This window comes from Tenrec ecaudatus, chromosome 9, assembly GCF_050624435.1.
Source record: "Tenrec ecaudatus isolate mTenEca1 chromosome 9, mTenEca1.hap1, whole genome shotgun sequence".
In the NCBI taxonomy this organism is placed as follows: domain Eukaryota; kingdom Metazoa; phylum Chordata; class Mammalia; order Afrosoricida; family Tenrecidae; genus Tenrec; species Tenrec ecaudatus.
Genome location: NC_134538.1, coordinates 147,155,769 through 147,176,966, shown reverse-complemented (window position 1 = coordinate 147,176,966; position 21,198 = coordinate 147,155,769). Strand labels below are relative to the sequence as shown.

The 21,198-nt window shown below is 49.2% G+C and overlaps 1 protein-coding gene and 1 non-coding gene across 2 annotated transcripts; both read left to right on the top strand.

Annotated features, from left to right (window-relative positions):
• Positions 1 to 301: 301 nt before the first annotated feature.
• LOC142457407 (U2 spliceosomal RNA) lies at positions 302 to 492 on the top strand. The gene has a single exon (XR_012786154.1). It is a non-coding gene; the product is annotated as a U2 spliceosomal RNA (small nuclear RNA).
• Positions 493 to 14,696: 14,204 nt separating this feature from the next.
• Positions 14,697 to 20,804, top strand: PAX4 (paired box 4). Its single transcript, XM_075557387.1, is given in 11 exon segments — positions 14,697 to 14,709; positions 16,537 to 16,667; positions 16,955 to 17,170; positions 17,678 to 17,753; positions 18,678 to 18,803; positions 19,033 to 19,115; positions 19,446 to 19,515; positions 19,920 to 19,975; positions 20,212 to 20,353; positions 20,673 to 20,743; positions 20,745 to 20,804. Coding segments are annotated over 11 exon segments (1,044 nt in total).
• The last annotated feature ends 394 nt before the right edge of the window (positions 20,805 to 21,198 follow it).

Here is a 21,198-nt window from a genome sequence, read left to right as displayed (position 1 = left end):
TGGTAACATGCCCAAATACATGAGGTAAAGTCCCCTCATCTTTGCTTTTGAGGAGCATTCAAACTGTCCTTCTTCTAAGACAGATGTGTTTGCTCTTTTGGCAGTCCCTGGTATTTTCAATATTCAGCACCAGCACCATAATTCAAATGCATCTTTGTTTCTCAGGCTAATCACACATGCTTGATAACCCCTGTACGCATCCTAACTCAGTCTGTGAAGTCAGAGTTATCCCAATACCAAATGAGAAAAAGACATTTAAAGAAAGGAAAACACAGATCAATCTCTTAAGAAAATGGATGCAATCACTTCTCGGCCTTTTGGCTAAGATCAAGTGTAGTATCTGTTCTTATCAGTTTAATATCTGATACGTCCTCTATCCGAGGACAATATATTAAATGGCTTTTTGGAATTAGGAGATGGAATAGGAGCTTGCTCTGTACACTCCACGCATCGACCTGGTATTGCAGTACTTCCAGGAACGGTGCACGAAAAAAAAAGCAAGAAAATGGATGCAAAAATTCTCAACAAACTATTAACCAAGTGAATGAAATAATGCATTTTAAAAATTGCACAATAAGCAAATACAATGTATTCCAACAAAGCCAGGCTGAGCCAACATTCATATATCGAACAATGCAATCCACTACATCAACAGGCTAAAGGGAAAAAATGTCACAATTTATTTAGAAAAAGAACATTCAACAAAATCTAACACTGAACCATAATAGAATAAACTTGAGGGATGGGAAGAAAGTGGTTACTAAACAGAGTGCATTGGAGAGACGAGGGCCGAAGATCAAAGGGACAAAACTCCCTGGAACAGCTTCAACTTTGTCAGTTGAGCCCCTCTCTGAAGCACGCTGGACTTGATCTCAACTTTTTCTGTATTTTTGTTTGTTCAGATTAGGGTGTATCTCATAGGTGTTATTTAGTGGGGCTCACCCACTTGAAACTGTGTTCTGTGTTTTTCTGGATTTGGGGTCTATGACACCCAGGACTGACGAATCTGCAGGCACAGCAAGTGGACTAAGGGTCTGGGAGTGGATAAAAGGGAGACGAGGTCAAGGAGTCCAGGAAGGGAAAGAATGTTTGGAAACCGATTGTGGCAGCAACTGTATGACACACCTTGACGTGATTGAACTACGGGATGATATGATGTAGGTCTTAACTCCCAATCAATAACAAAATAAATGAATGAATGCTCAGCACACCAGGAATAGCATGCGACGTCAATTTAATTTTAAAAATCTACAAAAAACCTCTGGCGCTGTGAGGTAAGCATTGGACAGCTAACAGCAAGGCAGTGGTTCTAAGCCACCAGCCACTCCCAGGAGAAAGGCAAGGCGTCTGGCAATCGTCTATCGGGTTGCAGTGAGTAGAAATGGACTTACTGGTGATGGGTTTCTAAGCTTATGTTTACTGGTGAGGAACTGGATGCTTTCCCCCTGAGATCAAGAACAAGCACATCGCTCCCACTCAACACGGTAGTGCAATTTCTGGCTGCTGTAATAGGACAAGACAACAAATGAAAAGAAATACAGATTAGGTAGAAAGAGCGACAACTATCTGTTCACAGGTGATGTGATTGTATATCTACCAAATCCCCAAGGATTTTTTTTTTAATTTAAGGAAAGAACTAAAACCTTCAGGACTAGTAAGTACAGCCAGGCTGGAGAGCACAAAGCCGATATCCGAAGTCAATTGCCTTCCTTTATACCAGGAATGAATGGTTGCAATTGGTAGCTTGCAATAGCACCTTCCCGGAAATGAAACACTTGGGTCTGTTGTTGTTAGGGGCTGTCAAATACGTTCCGACTCATAGTGACCCGCTGCACAACAGAACAAAACACTGTCTGCTCTGGGCCATCCTTATCATTGTTCTCATTGTTGAGCCCCTTGTTTCAGCCACTGTGTCGACCCATCTTCTCCAAGGTCTTCCTCTTTCTAGCTTCTGTGGTAGTTACACCATCTGGTGTCAATTTGAGGATTAAGAGTGAAGGGGTGGAGTCTACTCTGTCAATCAGATCACAGCCAAAGAGGTCTCTATGTGGGCATGGTTCTCTCCTGAGAATTCTGGGAAATCTGGTTTTTCCTCCTTGGAGGCGGGAGAGACTCTCAAGAGCCTCACTGGGAGACATTGCAGCTGACAAGACACATGGAACCACACTAGTGCCCTGAGCAGGAGAAGCCACAAGGGCCAACCCTGATGCAGCCAGAACCCAGGCCCTGGAGAAGCCACGTGGAGACCCTAGCCAGCGTTGTGGTGCTTACAATGTCACTGGATCCAAAGACTTTCTACCCACTGGCCTGTGATCATCCTGCATTCGGTGTCATTGCATGTGTTTCGTGAGTCTGAAGAGGACTTCATAGATTGGTATTGGACATGTGGACTAACATTGGACTTATGGGCTTGGACTGGACTGGGCTGGGATATTTTCTCAATACTCAACTGCTCTTTTATATAAACCTCTTTCTTATACACATATGAGTTTCTATGGACTTGTTTCTCTAGTCTACCCAGATTAACACACTGTCTATCTACTGTTCCAGACATGATTGCCTTCTCCAGGGACAGGTCTCTCCTGACATGTCCAAAGATGTCTTGCCATCCTTGCCTGATTTTTTGTATTCTTTTGATAGTCCATAGTATGTTCAATATTCTTTGCCAGCACCATAATTCAAAGGCATCAATTCTTCCTCAGTCTTCCTTATTCAATATCCAATTGTCACATGTAAATAAAGTGATTGAAAGTGATTGGCTTGTGTGAGGTGCACTTTGATCCTCAAAGTAACAGCCTTGCTTTTCAACACTTTTTTCTTTAAATCATTTTATTGGGAGCTCTTAGAGATATTAAAACAATCCATAATTAAATTACACCAAGCATAATTGTACAATTACTGCCACCATCACATTCAAAACATTTTCTTTCTTCTTGAATTCTTTGATAACAGCAAGAGGTCTTGTTCAGCAGATTCACCAATGCAATGTGTCCTTTGATCTCTTGACTACTGCTTCCATGAGCATTGATTGTGGATCCAAGACAAAATCCTCGACAACTTCAATCTTTTCTCCATTTATCTTGGTGCTACCTACTGCAAGGAATTTGGTCTTCTTTACATTGACTTGTCATCCACACTGAAGGCTGCTATCTTTGACCTTCATCAGCAAGTGCTTGAAGTCCTCCTCACTTTTAGAAAGCAAGGTTGTGTCCTCTGTTTATCACAGGTTGTTAATAAGCCTTCCTCAATCCTGATGACACATTCTTTTTCATATAATGCAGCTCTCTGATTATTATGTTCAGCATACAGATTGAACAAGTATGGTGCGAGGATAAAACCCTGACGCACACATTTTCTGGTTTTAAAACATGCAGTATTCCCTTTTTCTGTGCCTCTTGGATCCATTAACTTTTTCCACAGAAGCGCGACAAAGTGTCTTGGAATTCTCATTCTTCTCAAGGCTACCCTTAGTTTGTTATGATCCACATGATTGAATGTCTTTGTATAATTTTATAAAAACAAACCACAAGTAACATCTTTCTGGGATTCTCTGCTTTCAGCCAAGATCCAACTGACAACAGCAATGCTTTCCCTTGTTCCACATCATCTTCTGAATCTGGCCCGAACCTCTTCCAGTTCCCTGTGTATGTATTGCAATCATTATTGGATACTCTTCAGCAAAATTTTACTTGCATGTATTATTGACGATACTATTCTATAATCTGTGCATTGTGTTTGGTCAGCTTTATTTGGAAGAGATACAAGTATGAATTGCTTACAGTCAGTTGACCAAGTAGATGCTTTCCAAATTTTCTGGCATAGACAAGTGAGTGCTTCCAGAGTTTCATCAGTTTGTTGAAACATTTCAGTTGGTATCTTATCAATTCCTGGAGCTTTGGTTTTAGTGAATGCTTTCAATGCAGCTTGAGTTTCTTCCTTGAGTACCATTGGTTCTTTCTTATATGCGATCCCTTGAAATGGTTGAATGTCGACTAGTTCTTGGCGGTACTGTAACTGTATATTCTTTCTATCTTCTTTGATGTCTCCTGCATCATTCAATATTTTGCCCATAGAATATTTCAATTTTGCAACTTGAGGCTTGAATTTTTTCTTGAGTTCTTTCAGTTCAAGGTATACTGGGCACATTCTTCCTTTTTGGTTTTCTAATTCTAAGTCTTTTCAGATTTCATTATAATATTTGACTTTGTCTTCTTAAACTGAGCATTGAAAATTTCTATTCAGCTCTTTGACTACATCATTTCTTCCCTTTACATTAACTACTCTACTATGAAGAGCAAGTTGCAATGTCTCTTTTGAAACCCACTTTGACTTTTTCTTTCTTCTCTGTCTTTTTAATGACTTCTGGTTTCTCCATAAATGATGTTCTTGATGCCATCCCATAGCTCATCAGGTCTTCTGTTGTTAATGTTCAATGTGTCAGGTCTGTTTATGAGATGTTCATGAAATTTAGGTGGAATATACTCAGGGTTGTATTTTGGCTCTTGTGGATTTTTTCCCCCCATTTTCTTGATGGTCTGTTCCACAGTCAGCCTCTGGTCTGATTTTAGTTGCTGATGTTGAGCTTCTCCGTCACCTCTTCTCACAGATGTAGGCAATTTAATTTCTGTGTCTTACATATATGGAAACCTGGTGGTGTAGCAGTAATGTGTTGGGCTGCTAACTGCAAGGTCAGATGTTCAAAACTACCACCCACTCCTTGGGGGAAAGACAAAGCTTTCTGTTCTCCTAAAAAGCTACAGTTTTGGAAAACCATAGGGTCAGTTCTACCTTGATCTATAGGGTCACTCTGAAACAGAATCAACTCCATTGCAGTGAACTTGGTATTACATCTGGAGAAGTCCAAGTGTATAGTTGCCTTTTGTGTTGTTGAAAGAGGTTATTTGCCATGAAGAATCCATTGGTCTTGCAAAATTCTATCATGTGATCTCCAGCTTCATTTCTATCACAAAGACCATATTTTCCAACTACTGGTTCTGTTTCTTTGTTTCCAACTTTTGCATTCCAGTCACCAATAATTATGAATGCATCTTGATTCCATGTTTGATCAGTTTCAGCCTGAAGATGTTGCTAGAATTCATCAATTTCTAAGCACTAGTTTTAGTGGTTGGTGTGTAAATTTGAATAACAGGTGTATTGATAGGTTTCCTTGTATGCAGATAGGTATTATCCTATCACAGAAAACATTGTACTATAAGATAAATCTTGAGATGTCATTTTTAATGATGAATGCAACCCCATTCCTCTTGAATTTGTCATTCCCAGTATAATAAGCCATATGGTTTTCTGGTTCAAAATGGTCAGTACCAGTCATTTCAGTTCACTAACACCTAGAATATTGATCTTTATGAGTTCTATTTCATTATTTACTATTTTCAACTTCTCTAGATTTGTACTTTATACATTAAAAGTTCTGGTTATTCATTGAAGTTTGTAGCTGTTTCATCTCATTTTGATTTGTGCCGCATCAGTAAATGAGTGTTATGGTAGTTACATAATCTGGTGTCAATTTGGGATTTAAGACGATTAAGAGTGAAGGGGTGGAGTCTACTCTATCAACTGGGTCATAGCCAATGAGGCTTCTGTGTGGGCATAGCTTTCCCCTAAGGATTCTGGAATTCCAGTGTTTCCTCCTTGGAGGCGGGAGACACTTCTGTCTTGGCTCACTCCCTGGGAGACATTGCAGCTGACAAGACACATGGACCTGCACTGATGCAAACAGACCTCTGGAGCCGGAGAAGCCATGTGCAGACCTCTGTCAGCACTGAGATGCTTACAATGCCACTGGATCCAAACACTTTCCACCCACTGGCCTGTGATTGTCCTGCATTCAGTGTCATTCATGAGTCTGAAGAGAACTTTATCAATTGGTCTTGGACATATGGGCAAATATTAGACTCATGGACTTGGACTAGACTGGGTTGGGATGCTTTGTTAATGTACAATTACCCTTTATATAAAAGTCTGTCTTACACACATACGCGTTTCTATGGATTTGTGTCTCTAGTCTACCCGGACTGACACAAGTGTCCTGGAGGACTCCGTCCACTTCCTTCTGGTCGAGTCTCCTTGAGACGGCAGCTCTTCCTCTGTTATACTTTTCCCCTCTTTTTCTGTTTTGTTTCCTCAGTCATCTTCCGAGTGTTAGTGCTTTCCGACAGAGCAACTCATCTGACATGATGTCTAACAGTGTTCTGCTTCTATTCATGAGGTTTTCAGTATCTGACTATATTTCAAATCTGTCCATAAGGTATTCAGTGGCTAATTCCCCTGAAGTGGACAGCCTATTTCTTCTTTGCAATGTGTTCGTAGTCTGCAAGCTCTGCTGAAGCCTATTCATTTGGGGTGGCTTTGTTGGAATTTGAGATACCAGTGACACTGCTCCTAGCATCTTAGCAACACACAGGGAACCACAGTATGACAAACTGACAGACCAGTGGTGCATACATCTAACAACATACTAATGGGAGCTGTATGCGAACCACCAGAGGACTTGGATGGAAACCTTGAAATATGTGTAAATAGAGAGGTGGTTCATGCTCACAGATTTGAAGACTCAATAAATATATCAAGTCTTCACCACCTGGTGTACAGATTCCACGCAGCCAAATAAAAATCCCAGCAAGTTATCTTTACAGATATCTACAATCTGACTGTAAAATGTCTACAGAGATGTGAAAAACAGAGTATCCAGCACAATCCTAAAGAAGAATAAAGTGAGAGGATTCACACTAGCTGATGTCAAGACTTACTATAAAGCTTCAATTCTGCTGTCTTTTCAACAAATGGTGCTGAAACAATTTGGTGCAAAAAAAAAAAAAAAAAGAACCTAGACACAAATCTTGCATCTTTCACAAAAATTAATCCCAGATGGATAATAGACCAAAATGTAAAATCAAAACTATAAGACTTCTGTGAGAAGACATAAAAGAAAATCCAGATGACCTGATTGAAATTTTAAGTTCAACACCAAAAGCATGATCCATCAGGGAATAAATTGATAATCTGGACTCCATGAGCATGAACAATGTCTGCACAGCTCCTGTTAATATGTTTCAACCATTGAATTGTGGTTTGTGCCCACCAGAGACGCAAAACAGACAAAAAACATTGAATTGTATGATACATGAATTATGTGTCAATAAAATTGTCAAAAGAAAACGAAAATCTTCTTTTTTAAAGACACAGTTTAGAGAATGAAAAGACACGTCACACAATTTGGAAGAAAATATTTGCAAAACACAAATCTGATAAAACCCTTTTACCCCACATATATAACCAAGCCAAACTCACTGCCATGGAGTCGTAACTGACTCATCGCCTCGTATACGGTGGGGGGAACTGCCCCTGTGGGGTCTGAGACTCACTCTTAGGGGTGTAGAAAGCCTGTTTCTCCTGGGGAGCAACTGGTGGTTTCCAACTGCTTGTAACCACAATGCCCCCAGGGCTCCTGAGAGGAGGAAAAAAAGACCCTAAATTCTAATATAATTTATAGAGACCTGCAGTCCTAACCAGGAAAAAGACAAAACCACAACAAAGACATATCGTCTGGCTGAGAAAGACCCTGAGCATGAGACTCTAAGGGTGTCTGAAGACTCACAGAAATCTTAAATAAAATATGGAGAACAACATCATGCTTGGTGGCAGATCAATTCATCATAGATGCAGACGGAACCACAGAAGCAGGCAAGGAACCATGTTTGGGATACATACACGTGCCCTCTTGCAGGTAGAAGAGCTGAAGAGATTGGTTCAGGGCCCCAGTGACTATGTGGACTCTCAAAACTCACAGTCGCTACCATCGAGTTGATTCTCGTCCATAACAGCTGTGTAGGTCAGAGTGGAACTGCCGCTGTGGGTATTGCAGTCGTCTTTAAATCTTTACAGGAGCCAAAAGCCTCATCTTTCTCCCGAGAAGTAATTGGTGGTTTCAAACCACTGACCTTGTGATTAGCAGTCCTTCCTTTACGAAGACTCTGGCACTTTAAATTCCAAGTCTCCAAGGCCTAGGAAGCCCCTCCTTAAGCTGGCTAGGGGAGTGGTAGCAATCCACTTTCCACCACCAACTGCCTGAGGGCAAAGCTACCCACAAGGTCAGATAATGCCTACTCACAGACACCAAGTTGATAGGAACTCTTAGCGGTGGAACTGCCCTGTGGGTTTCTGAGACTCTAACTCTTTGTGGGAGTAGAAAGCCTTGCCCTTCTCCCCAAGGTCAGTTAATGCTCAGGAAGAATTTCGTGGAGGCTGAATCTAAATGGAGATTCAAAAATGTAGTCCGGCTTTCAGTGTGAATCTTCTGCAAACACCCTTCAGGAGGTGGAACTGCACCCCCGACTCTTGAAGTGATTTGAGCTCACTGATTTCCTTCAGCAGAGTACAGCATGGAAGAAGGGAAAAAGTAACTCACAGTGGATAAACACCATCTTAGCCAGATAATCAAGGTCAACATCAACACCAATAAGTCATGTTGATACTACGTCCCCTTGACTTCATATAGAGAGCCCTGGAAGTAAAGAGTTACAGTCTCGGAACCCCCCTGGGCCCAGCTCTACCCTATCTTAGAGGGTCCCTATGAGTTGGGGCCCATCTACTGGATGGCAGGGAGTTTGAGAGTGAGTTTCAACTTCATCTGATGAAAATGGTACTTGGTGACCGTCTTCCTTCCCAGAACCCATCATCCCAGTCTATTGCTGAGAAAACAGGAGACAAATCCCACTTGAAGGGTGTGCTACAAAATATTTGACCAGGACACCTCCAAGATATCTAGCTCATCAAAAACCAGACTGAGAAAACTATATCAGTTCAGTGGAATTTACGGAGCCATGGGGACTGAATGTACGGTATTAAGAGACCCTGGTTGGAAGGCCTGGAACAGAAAGCGGGTGTTATAGAATAACGAGGGAATCAGAATGAAGCACGGGCTGTATTCATGATAATGTGTCAATAGTGGTCCAAGAATTGTAAGAAATGTATCATATTAAATGTAAGATGTTAATAATAGGGCAAAGTGGCTATAGTCTATATGGGAGGTCTCTGTTCTTTTCAATTTCTCTGTAAATCTAAAACTGCTTTAAAAAATCTTTAAGTTAATTAAAACTAACACCCATAACAACAACAACAACAACAACGTGGTTGTCTCTCTAGGTTCCCCACTGCAGTCAAGCCTGGGGGGGGGGGGGGAGGCAGGTAGTTTGGGGGAGAGGGGAGCTGCCAGCTCCTGAGGGCTAGATGGAGGGTTTTCAGGTTGGGTCTGGGGAACCAGAGCCAGGTCCAAGGAGGCAGTCTGTGGGTGGCTTCTAAGGAAACTCTCAGCCGGCCCCGTGCTTCCCTGCAGTCGAGGGGATACCCAGAATGAAACCGGTGTCCCTGGGCTGGGTCCTGCTCCGCCAGCCCTGAATTCACAGCACTGCGGGGCTGCCCTCCGGCCTCCCCAAGGGCCTTTGACCCCAGCCGCCTGGACCTCTCCCAGATCTGAGAGTTGTTGTGTGATGCGGTGCAGACTAACCCCCATTTCCCCCCTTCTAGTGTTGAGAGAAGCAGGAGTCAGGATTGAACCCAGAGGTTAGACTCTCATTATTATTTTTAAGAACATTTTAAAAAGAGGGGGTCAGTGGGCTTTGGCTTTGAGGCCCTTCATGAACAAAGACGAGGCAGGGAGGCCTGGAGCGCTCCGAGGGAAGGAGCCGGGTCGCCAGCGCTTCTAACTCAGGAGCCCAGCGCGCCCCAACGCTGGGGTGTTACAAGGGGGTCTGCGCTGGGATGATTGTTTGAAGCTGGGGTGGGGGTGCCTCCACTAGGATGCATACCCTAATTTCGAGATTATTCAGACCTCCTGGTTTTAGAGCGGAGGAACAGCTGAGACTGTCAACGGGGAGGCGCGCACTTCCAGGGAGCAGCTTTGGAGAGGTGTCGCGGTGCGCTCCCGCAAGCGGAGGGCTGGCGAGATGGTGCTCTCCGGAGGGAGGGAAGTCGCGGGCAGAAGTCCCCTGCCCACCCCAAGGAGCCTGGAGGGGCAAGTGGGAACAGGTTGAAACTGTTTCCCCTCTGCCTGCGGGTGCGGAGAGCCCGAGGCGTCGGCCCCAAGTCCACCGCTCCCCTGCGCGGACTGCGCCCTGCCCGCTCCCGCTTTACGCACGGGCTTGGCTGGCCTCCCGGCCCCGCGGGAAGGGCAGGGGGACGCCAGCCGCCTCTCGGGAGGACAGACCTTCTCCCACAGCCAAGAGGCTTTGTGCCAGCGACCCCCCAGGGCAGTAGAATCCAGAGGCCAGGGCTCTACGCCAGGGCGAGGAACAGACTGGCATGGCAAAGGCCAGACCCTGAAAGGGGCGCACAGTCTGGTTGGCGGGTGGCAAGACCTCTGAGTTAATGTATAATTGTGAGCAGATGGCGGGGGCTGGCGACAGCCTAGGGCCTGGGCCCAGCTAATGAGGGACAATTAGCCCTGAACCCGGTGGGGGCGGTGGAGAGAGTCGGACAGTCAAGGTAGATATTTGCTTCTCAAACAGTCTGCGCGCTGGGCAGAGGGCTGAGTGGCTGGCTAGGCCCCCCTGCCAGTGCCCTTCCCTCGCTTTTCTACCCCCATCACCTTTGGGTCGAAAGCCTCTGTTTGTTCAGACTCAGAGCTCGCTGTAAAGGCAGGGGGGAGGGGGTGGTTTATGGGGGAAATCCGCTGCCACCACCATCTGCCAGGGCTTGTAACTTTCCCCCCTCCACTCCTGTCCCCACCCTCACGCAGCTGTCTCCCAGGAGGAACTGTGGGTCAGGGCTTGGAGCCTTGCGCCCCTGACACAGGGGCAGTTCCAGAGGAAAGGAGAGGCAGGGAAAGGGACCAAGAACAAGCTTCTAGGACAGCCCATGCCTTCCTGGGGACTTTCTCCTTGGCGAGGCTGGGCTGGGTGACTGGTAGTGCCCAACTGCCTGGAGCTGGATGGGCTCTGCAAACCGTGGGGGGCTCCTCTGCCACCCTGCTGAAACCTCCTGCTGCAGCCTTGCTCCTGAGCCTGAGCACAGGATGCTGGGAGAGGCTGGGACAGGAGGGGCTATGTGTAGGGGACATGTGTAGGAGCAAGACCACTTCTTGACACCAAAGTGGATCTACTTTTGAGAGCGAGAGTCCCAGCTTTAAGTACAAGCCCCATGCACAACAAACACCCTTCCTCCCACACTAAAGCATGTCTCAATGAACTCTTTTCTTGTCCCGCCCCCTGGGACTTCTGGCTTGAGTCTTATGGTTCCAAACTCTTCTGGCTTCCAGCCTGATTTTGTTAAGGGCTTCAATGAATCTGAGGTGTGGAATTGGGCATAGATCCAGGGGGCTCCCTGTGCCCGTTCCTTTACACCCACAAGGAACATGCCTAAGATGGTGTCGACAACACAGTTTCCAGGTGCGGTGCCATTGCCTTCCCCGCCTCCTTGTGGGAACCACCGACCCGACTCCTGGTGTCTCCCACTCTCTCAAGAACCTCCAAACAGCGAACCAGACAATCAGCGATGTCCTTTGTGGCAACAGAAGTGTGGCTATTGACTCAGCGACGAAAAACACCCATCTTTAAAATCCTTGGACATGGCAGTACCCAGTGATGGAAGAAGTTAAAGTAGACCATAGAGCACACTAAGACCGAAACCCCAAACCAAACCACCACCACCACCACCACCACGACCATAACACTCACTGCCATCCAGTCAGCTGGGACTCACAGTCACCCTAAAGGACAGGGCAGAACTGCCTCTGTGGGTCTCCAAGACGGTAAATCCTTACAGAAGTCGAAAACCTCATCTTTCTCCCGCAGAGTGACTGGTGGTATCAAACTGCTGACCTTGTGGTTAGCAGTCTAGTGTGTGAACCGCTACACCACCAGGACTCCGAGTAGGACGCAGGGCTCTCCTTAACTCCTTAAATCTCCCACACGCATCTCAGCACTACATCCCACCACCACCACCACCACCATGGTCAGCACTACAGAGTCCAGGATCCCCCTATTGCCAGGAGAGAATTCATCCTCAGCATCACCTCCATAAAGAGCCCACTGGAAAACCGTGGGGGACGCCCTCTGGGCAGAGCTGGTGCTAGGTGCTCACTCCTATCCACAGAGTCTCATCCACCCAGAGTTTCAGGGGACACCTTAGGCATCAGTTATGTCTGTCTATATAGTCATCGATTACTTATAGCAGTGCATACCTGGCCCAGAGTTGACCCCAGATCCCAGTTGGAGTCTGGGTCTGGGGGTCTGGACACCACTTTTGTGCCCTATTTTACTCCCAGCTTGGAGGGCTCATTCTGAAGAGGGGGAGAACTATGGGTCTGGGGACTTTCCTGTGAGTGGTTCTGGACCAGCTTCAGGGTGGTAGGTGGGTTCAGAGTGAATTCTGAGGACTGGTCATGGAAGGACACAGGGGGCATTGGCTGTGGCTTGTCCTGCCTCAGGGCCAGTGTCAGCCAACCCCATGCTCTCCCCTCCTCCTCTCTCCTCTCTTCATGGCTTGTGACATCACTAGCTGCTCCCAGAAGGCTGCCCTCTGCTCCTGAGCACAAGCTCTCTGTAGCTCTGGACCCCCTGGCAGGGCAGGAGCCGGATCAGAGCGTGGAGGCTATCACCAGAACCAGACCACCACCCCTGGTGGTCCCAAGGGTGTTCAGGAGCCCGGCCAGAGCCCCTGAGAGTCTGCCACTGGAGCGCCTGCCTGGCTGCCTCCACACAGGTAGCTCACCTGCATTGTCTGCTCTGTCTCCCATGCTGTCCCCTTGTCTTTGTCCCCTTTGTGTGGCCAAGCCCAGTTTCTCTCCTGGATCCTGTGCTGCTATCTGGCCTCCTGCCTCTCCACCCCCATCCCTCTTTCCCTCCTGTGAGTACCCCTTCCCCACTGCCACCCTTTGGGATTTTTGCTCATATACCAGGCAAGCTCACATGCCCGTGGTGGCAACCGGGACTGGGGTTCCTGCTTGTGATTTGGGGTCTGGAGAGGATGTTGGTTTAGGTTTGGTCCTCAACACCCAGGTGGACAAGGACTCGAGGGTCAGGCTGATAGTCTGTGCTCCTCCCCTTACCTTGGTTAACCCTGTGTGGCCTCAGCTGGACTCTTCTCTCTCCATTGCTTTGGTGGCAAATACCCAAACATGAAGCAGGGTTAGGATAAGGCAGGGGTAGGGGTTGGAGCTGGAGTAGAGACAGGGGTAGGGGCAGGGCTAGAGCCCCGGATTTGAAATCTGAAATGTTGGCTTCTGGTGAGGAACTGACTCCTCGACTTCCCTGTTTGGCACATAATTGTGGGAACTCCAATTCGATCTGTGCCTTAGTTGTTTCTTTAAAAAACAAACCCTGCCTTGCTCCCCAAGATTCTGGAAAGATGAGTACTTGAAGGGGACCGTGACTCTCCCTGCCCATAGAGGAGGGAGGTGAGGTGCATTTTGCCACAGAGCGAAAAAGCCAGGTTCTGGTTTTCATAGTCTGTGCGTCTATTGTTTCACCCTGCTGGTCTCCTCACCCCAGCCGCCAGAGGGGTCATCTCTTGGAGAGCAAAGACTTGTCCCTTTCCTTTGTACTCCTCTCCCGAATCCCCAGCAGCGCACTCGTGATCGATATCATGTTCACTGAAGACATGCAGGTGAGTTACCTGAGCCAAGACCCCATAGTTATTACAGGAAAGATCTATGAACCCGCAGCTCCCTGGGGTGACCCACCAGCCTGGCTGGGGGTCCAGTCATGAAAGGAAGCTGCTTAGAGTCCCATTCATCACTTTTAAAAAGCAAGAAAGACAAGGTGGCCTGTGACCGGGTGTCTTGCTGCTCAGATGGTGTTTGGCTAGGGTGGCTTGTGTTGCCGGTAGGCAGCTCTCGCCTGCCTCTCAAGCCTTTCCTTCAATAAGTGCTTATTGAGTGGCTGAGCCTCTGATCTCAGGGAGGTGGTCTCTGGAACTACATCCTTGCTGGGAGAGCCAGAACTCTTTAGAGTAGGAACCAGCCCCCTCGCAGGTTAGATGGTACCAAGAGATGTGCCTTTGGACCCTGCTCATCTCTACTTCCAGTGTGGGGAAACATCCCCAAAGCCTGAGCTAGAGCTGAGCATCTTGAGTGCCTTAGAGGGAATGTTTTGCCTGTTGGTTTGGAGCATCTACCCCAGGAACTGCCTGATAGTGAAGCCATCACTTAAACTTGGGGTCTCCAGCCTCCAACCTGGATAACTTGAGCTTCAGTCACTGGCTGCTTTTGGCTTTTGCCCCTGGTGAGTCTGAGCTTAGGAGCCACGAGCCCTGGTCCCAGAATGCCAGGCAAGGCTGAGAAGAAGGTCTATGCAGGGTCAGAGACAGGGGTTGTTCACTTGGAAAGGGGGAAGCAAGCACCATTCCCTCCACACCTCCCTGACCTCTTGTCCTAGACGAGTGGTGAGAGCCTTTGCAGCCCTTTATCTGGACACCCAGAATGACCTAGCCCTCAGAAGGCCCATGGTGTTTCAGTGAAGTCTAATGTTCTTCACTTTGATGAGCACCTAGCAAATTGTAGAGCCCCGACACCCTATCACAACACAACACTCAAGACCATTCCAAGTCAGAGGCGTCACTCAACCGCCTACCGTTGCAGGTTCATTTACAAGGCCGGAGAAGGAACTGCTACAAGGAACGCCCTTTCGAAGTTCTCCCCGGTATCGCTCGCTCTTGGGGGAAGCAAGTCCACCTGGAACATGCAGCAGGATGGTAAGCAGCTTGGGAGCCGTGGGATGAAGCAGGGACAGGTAAGAAGAGCAGGAAGAGCATCTACCTTGGCTCTTCTTCAGAAGTCTTGGAGGAGAAGGGGGGAGTAGGAGAGAAGAGTTTTGAAGGAGGGGTGAGTTCATCTCTCAAATTCTTTTCCCTCTTTGTATTTTATCAAATAATGTTTTAAAATCATTGTGGCTCACACAGCTCTTCTCACCACATATACATGCGTCCATTGTATCCAGCACATTTGTACATTTGTTACCATCTTCATTTTCTAAACATTTTCTTTGTACTTGAGCCCTTGCTATCAGCTCCTCATTTCTCCCCTTCCCTCCCCGACCTTCCTTCCCTCACGAATCCTTGATAATTTATACATCTTTTTTCATGTCTTACATTGACTGATGTCTCCCTTCGTCCACTTTTCTGTTGTCCATCCCCCAGGGAGGGGGTTATATGTAGATCATTGTGATCGGTTCCCCTTTTCTCCCTGCACCTTCCCCTCCTGGTATCGATACTCTCATTACTGGTCCTGAGGGGTTTATTTATCCTGGATTCCCTGTGTTTCCTGATGTTATCTGTACCTGTGCACATGCTCTGGTCCAGCCAGATTTGTTAAGTAGAATCGGGGTCATGATAGTGGGGCGGGGGGAAGCATCAAAGAACTAGAGGAGAGTTGTGTGTTTCATCAGTGCTACACTGCACCCTGTCTGGCTCATCTCTTCCTTGTGCTTCTGTAAGGGGATGATCAGTTGCCTACAGATGGGCTTTGTGTCTCCATCCTGCACTCCCCCTCATTCACAATGATTTGATTTTTTGTTCTTTGATGCCTGATCCCTTTGACACCTCATGGTCACACAGGCTGGTGTGCTTCCTCCATGTGGACTTTGTTACTTCTCAGCTAGATGGTTGCTTGTTTCCCTTCAGGCCTTTAAGCCCCCAGATGCTGTATCTTTTGACAGCCGGGCACCATCAGTTTTCTTCACCACATTTGCTAGGCACCCGCTTTGTCTTCAGTGATTGTGCTTTCTCCTCTTTCAGACGACAGGAGATGGGGTGATGATGACGTGAGGAGAGGTCGGGGTGGGCATGTTCGTTTTATATAGAACTCCCCTTGTAACGGCAAGGTCAGCAGATGGAACACACCGAAAGAGGCCTTGGAAAGCAGGTGTACTGATCTGCTGAATACTCTATAGCAGCGGTTCTCAACCTGGGGGCCAAACGACTCTTTCACAGGGGTCTCCTGATACATCACAGTAGCAAAATGACAGTGATAAAATAGCAACAAAAATAATGTTAAGGTTGGGAGGGCACCACAGCATGAGGAACTGTATGAAAGGGTCGCGGCATTCGGAAGGTTGAGAACCACTGCTCTATAGCCTTGAAAATCCCAAGGAATGGTTCTACCCGGCATACATGGGGTCGTCATGAGTCAGAACCATCCCAATCACGGTGACAACAGTAGCAGCTGCAATGACAACTGCCAACAATGGGGGGCGCCTTCTTTTCCATGGTTCCATCTGCGTCTGCTCTGGGCCAGTGCTCTTGGAGCTGTGGTTCCACTCATCCCTTGCTGCTGTGTCCTGCTCTCCCCCTTAGATCAGGAAGGCCAGCACCCCTGCACCAACTCCCAAAGGAAATGGTACATTGTGTGGTTCCAGGAGGTGGGAGGGGAGAAGGGGAGAAAGCTACTGGGGGAGGGATTTCTGAATGGTGGGAAGTCAGGCTGGGTGAACCTGAGTCGACTTCTCCCAGGGGGGACCCTCTACGCCACCACTGGGTGGGGGGTGGGGCAATGTGGTATAGACACCTCCTTCTTCTGCCCAGGGATCAGCAGTGTGAATCAGCTAGGGGGGCTCTTTGTGAATGGCCGTCCCCTGCCCCTGGACACCCGCCAGCAGATTGTGAGGCTAGCCATCAGTGGGATGCGGCCCTGTGACATCTCCCGGAGCCTTAAGGTAGTGTGCCAGGATCTTCCCCCAGGGAGGAGGACAAGCCGACCAGAAGATAGGGCCCCCTTTAAAGCAAAAACCTAGGGCTGTTCCAGGCTCTAGGGGCCTTCCTAGAAGATCCTCTTGGATGTTGGGATGGGGAGCTGCAGGCACCCAAGGGTGAGGCTGGACTCCCAAGTCTGTGGGGCCTGCTCCACTTATTCTCGCTTTGCCTGGTAGTCCCTTTCTGTCCCAGAAGCACTCACTTCTTTCTACCCATCTACCTCACCTGTTCCTGTTTCTCACCTGACCAGGTATCTAATGGCTGTGTGAGCAAGATCCTCAGGCGATATTATCACACAGGTGCCTTGGAGGCCAAGGGTATTGGGGGCAGCAAGCCTCGTCTGGCCACACCCCCTGTGGTGGCTCGAATCGCCCAGCTGAAGGGTGAGTGCCCGACCCTCTTTGCCTGGGAGATCCAGCGCCAGCTGTGTGCTGAAGGGCTTTGCCCCCAGGACAAGACTCCCAGTGTAAGTGCCCCCTCCCCACTGGGACTGGCAGCTGCGCTCACTGGGAAGAGCAAGGCCCCTGGGTGGTACACGCAGTGGGTACTTGACTGCTAACCTAAAGGTTGGCAGTTTAAATCTACCCGGCTGTGCCACGGAAGCGAGGAAGGATGGTCTGCTTGCATGAGTGATCAGAGATGAGACAACCCGGGGAGGAGCTCTGATCTGCAGGGCATGAGATCGCCATGCGTGGGAATGGACTTCTTATTGCTTGGGGGGGCGGGAGTGGGATTCCAATGAGGGTGCTTCAGGGGAAAAGTCAGGGCTCACTCCTGGGCTCTCTTTTGGTCCAGAAGTTTCTTGGGTATCTGTAGAGATGAGAGATAAGGAGGAGGAAGCCCCAGGGGAGAGAGGAGGCTGCCCTTAGGAGAGATGCGTAGGGGGGCGGGGAGAGGATGCAGGGGGTGGGGTCTTCTCAGGATGCACCCTGACTGATGCACCACCCACCCTCTCAACACCCAACGCCCTCAGGTCTCCTCCATCAACCGAGTCCTTCGGGCACTACAGGAGGACCAGGGGCTGCCCTGGACACAGCTCCAGCCGCCAGGTGGGTCTTAGCGGTGCCCCTGGGATAACCCGGGTAAATAAACCTGCCGCACTGTAGACTTACAGGCACTTTGCATGGTGGTTATTGTGACGGACGGCCGTTCACAGAGCAAACAGCTTCCATGCCCACGCTTTTAGCTCCGTGACCCTGGTTTCAATTCCCACAAGCTGCACACGCTCCCCCCCCCTTCCTTCCAGGGTTTCCGTCGGTCCTGCTGTCCTCTCCCTTCCTGCCCTGTGATCTTTATCCCTGGACAAGCGCTGTCCCCCATCACCCCCACCCTTTCTTAAATCGCACAGGGTTGGTTGTTCTAAGGCAGGCTTACCTCCCTGGTGGTGTTCACCTTCTAGGCCTGTCTATAGTTTGGCTGAAAGTGGAGACAGGGCGAGTTCAGTTCCAGGCATCTAAGGGTTCTACCCACCTCTATCAGATTGGTTTTCCTGGTCTCACGTCCTTTTTAGTTCTCCCTGGCATCATGTCCACAACAACCTGAAAGGAGGGCCTCGCTGGGCCTCCTATTCAACGGAGGTTCAGAAAAGTGAAGGGGTTGACCCAAGGTTACCACGTCCTGATTGCAGAGCCTAGAACAGAATCCAGGGTCCCTAAACCGGAAGTTCCTAAGACCAGGGTCAGCGCTCCACCTTCCATGTCCTTCTCGGTCTCATGCACAGCTGCTCAGAGCTTCATTTAGCAACTGTGGGGTTGGGCCACCCAGCTAGTTGGTCCCCCAGAGCACGAAGTATACACCCCACCTCATCACTGAGCATGCACCCCACTGAGGGCTCCTGCCGCCATCTCCCCAGAGGCTCCCCTCTGTCTCAGCCATGCCGGCTCCCACTGCTGCGCTTCCTCCCAGGGCCGGGAGCTCTGTAACTAGCAGAAGCATCACTGCAAAGCATCACAGGCCAGTGTGGTCCTTTGCAGTTGTTTTGGCGCCAGCTCCTCCCACTCCTCACTGTGGCTTTGAGACTCCCCGGGGTCCCCACCCAGGGACCGGCCACCGGAATCGGACTATCTTCTCTCCAGGCCAAGCAGAGGCGCTGGAAAAAGGTGCGGGGGCAGGGCAGGCAGGGTGTCAGAGGCCTGAGGTGTGAGGGATGGATGGAGGCAGTGGTCCTAGGGCACGGCATGGGGGCAGAGATTGAGATCGGTGGAGGCTATGGTAATCTCACCTGTGGCAGGAGCGGTTAAGGGCCGATGTGGAGGATGGGCGGGCCTGAGGGGAGACCTTCTTCCCCCCCATGCCCTCCATTTGTAAGCCTAATTCATTCCTGCACAGAGTTCCAGCGTGGGCAGTATCCTGATTCAGTGGCCCGTGGAAAGCTGGCTGCTGCCACCTCCCTCCCGGAGGACACAGTGAGGGTGAGTGAGCTTTGGGACAGAGTCTACAACCTCCCAAGGAGAGAGAGTCCTGGCTGGGCAGGGCTTTGGGTTCCCGTGAAGGGGGGCAAGAATGTGGAAACAGAAATCAGAGGCCTGGCCCCCGAGTTCCCTCTTCTGCTAATGGTCCTCCTCTTTCCTCCACCCCAAGCTTTTGAGTTGAGGGACAGGGTAGAGAGCAAAGACCCAAGAAGGGAGGGAAGACACCAGGGAAAGTCTGGGAAGGCTCTGTGCTCTGGCTTCAGGCTAGGAACCCATGGTGAGGGCAGCAGGTGGCAGACAGCTGAGAATATTGTCCCTGCCCTCCTGCAGGTCTGGTTTTCTAACCGAAGAGCCAAATGGCGCCGGCAAGAGAAACTCAAGTGGGAAACACAGCTGCCAGGTGATTTCTCTGTACCTTTATCCCTCCGCCCATCAGCTGAGATCAGTGAAGGCTGTGGGAATCTCACCTGTCCATCATCCATTCATCATCCCTCCATCCCTCCATCCATCATCCCTCCATCCATCATCCCTCCATCCTCCCATCCACAATCTTCAAGTTTTTACTTGGCACCTCCATGTGCCAGGTGCTGCAGTAGCTGCTGAACACACACAATCCCTGTCCTTGTGGGTTGCACCGGTCCTGATTTAGTTCTTCCTTTCTAGAGGTTGCCCCTTCATCTCTCCCCACCCCTGCAAGAAGATGCTGCCGTTCCTAGACCCTGCCCCTGCCTTCTCTGACTCTCCATCACCCTTCCTTACCTGCCTCATCCTCTCTCTCTCAGTGGTTTCACTCTCTCCTTCTAGGTAGTTCGCAGGGTCTGTCGGAACCAGGTGCCTCCCCAGGAGCCAACATGGTACAGGTACTTGGGAGGGGCAGACCTTTGTGAACTCACTACCCCTCCTGCTCCTCCTGAAGGTCTGAGCTGGGATCCCCCAGCTCTCTAAGGAACTCACAGGGCACACTTCCAGAAAGAGCCAGCCCCATAATCTGCTCTGGAGTTTTTCAGGATACAGACTGGGTTGTGGGCAGTCCCGGGCCACATCCTGCCAGTCAGAAGGCACGACTAACAGCTGACGTCCCCCTTGATTTTTCTAGCAGCTTCCTGGCAGAGTGCCTGCGGCAGCCTTCCATGCCCCAGAACCGTTGGGTCCCTCCTGCTGTCAAGTGTACTGGGGGACAACACCAGACAAGTGTTTGAGTGGCAGCCCACCCCAAGCCTGGCTTGAGTCCTGTTGGGGTGAGAATCCAGGCCAGGCTTTCATTTTTCAGGGTTTGGGGGGGAGGGGGGGCTGGCTGATCTTTGACTCACTGGCAGGCTTGGATTTCCAGTTGGGAACTTGAAGTGAGCTCTACTTGCTCCTTGCATGGCTGCCAAAGTTGAGGACACTGTACCTCCGGAGCCTGTAGCACCCCTGCTAGCCAAAGCAGAACAGAAGTGGGATTCAGCTATATCTATTCAGGGGAGGGGATCAATGTCTTGGCCTCTCTTCTGCTAGTGATGTTGAGGAAGGTTGGGGGGAATCATGCCCCAGCTTAGCTTCTCTTTCCTCTTGCAGGCTGCTTGCCCCCAGAGCTGAGTTCACTGGACCCTGTTCGGCTTTGCCATCCTTGCTCTTCCTGCCCCTGTCCCTGCTGCCAGGCTTGGTGGCCCCAAAGCCCTGCTCTTGCCTGGCTCCCCACCACTGTAGCCCTGGAATGAGAGAAGAGGACTACAGTAGAAGGGAGACGGGATGGGAGAATATAACACCGCCTACCCAGGCAAGTCGCTGCTGCTTTGTCCTGCCTACCACCTCCCACACACTGGTGGGCCCGGCCTGCCTCACTGCCCCTCCCATGGATCGCCTGAGGGGAGGGGCTGGTAAAGGATATTGGACATAAAAGGATTCGTCTCCTCAGTAATAAAAACTTTTTATTATTAGCAGAAGTTCCTGTTGTCTTATGCATTGCTCATGAGCACCCACAAACCCATTCTTGTATTTAACATCTATAAACAGTTTGCTATATTGATTGCCCTGTCTATCTTTCTATCTATCTATCTCATCTACTCTCTTTTCCTCTTACCTCCATCATCCATCTCTTTAT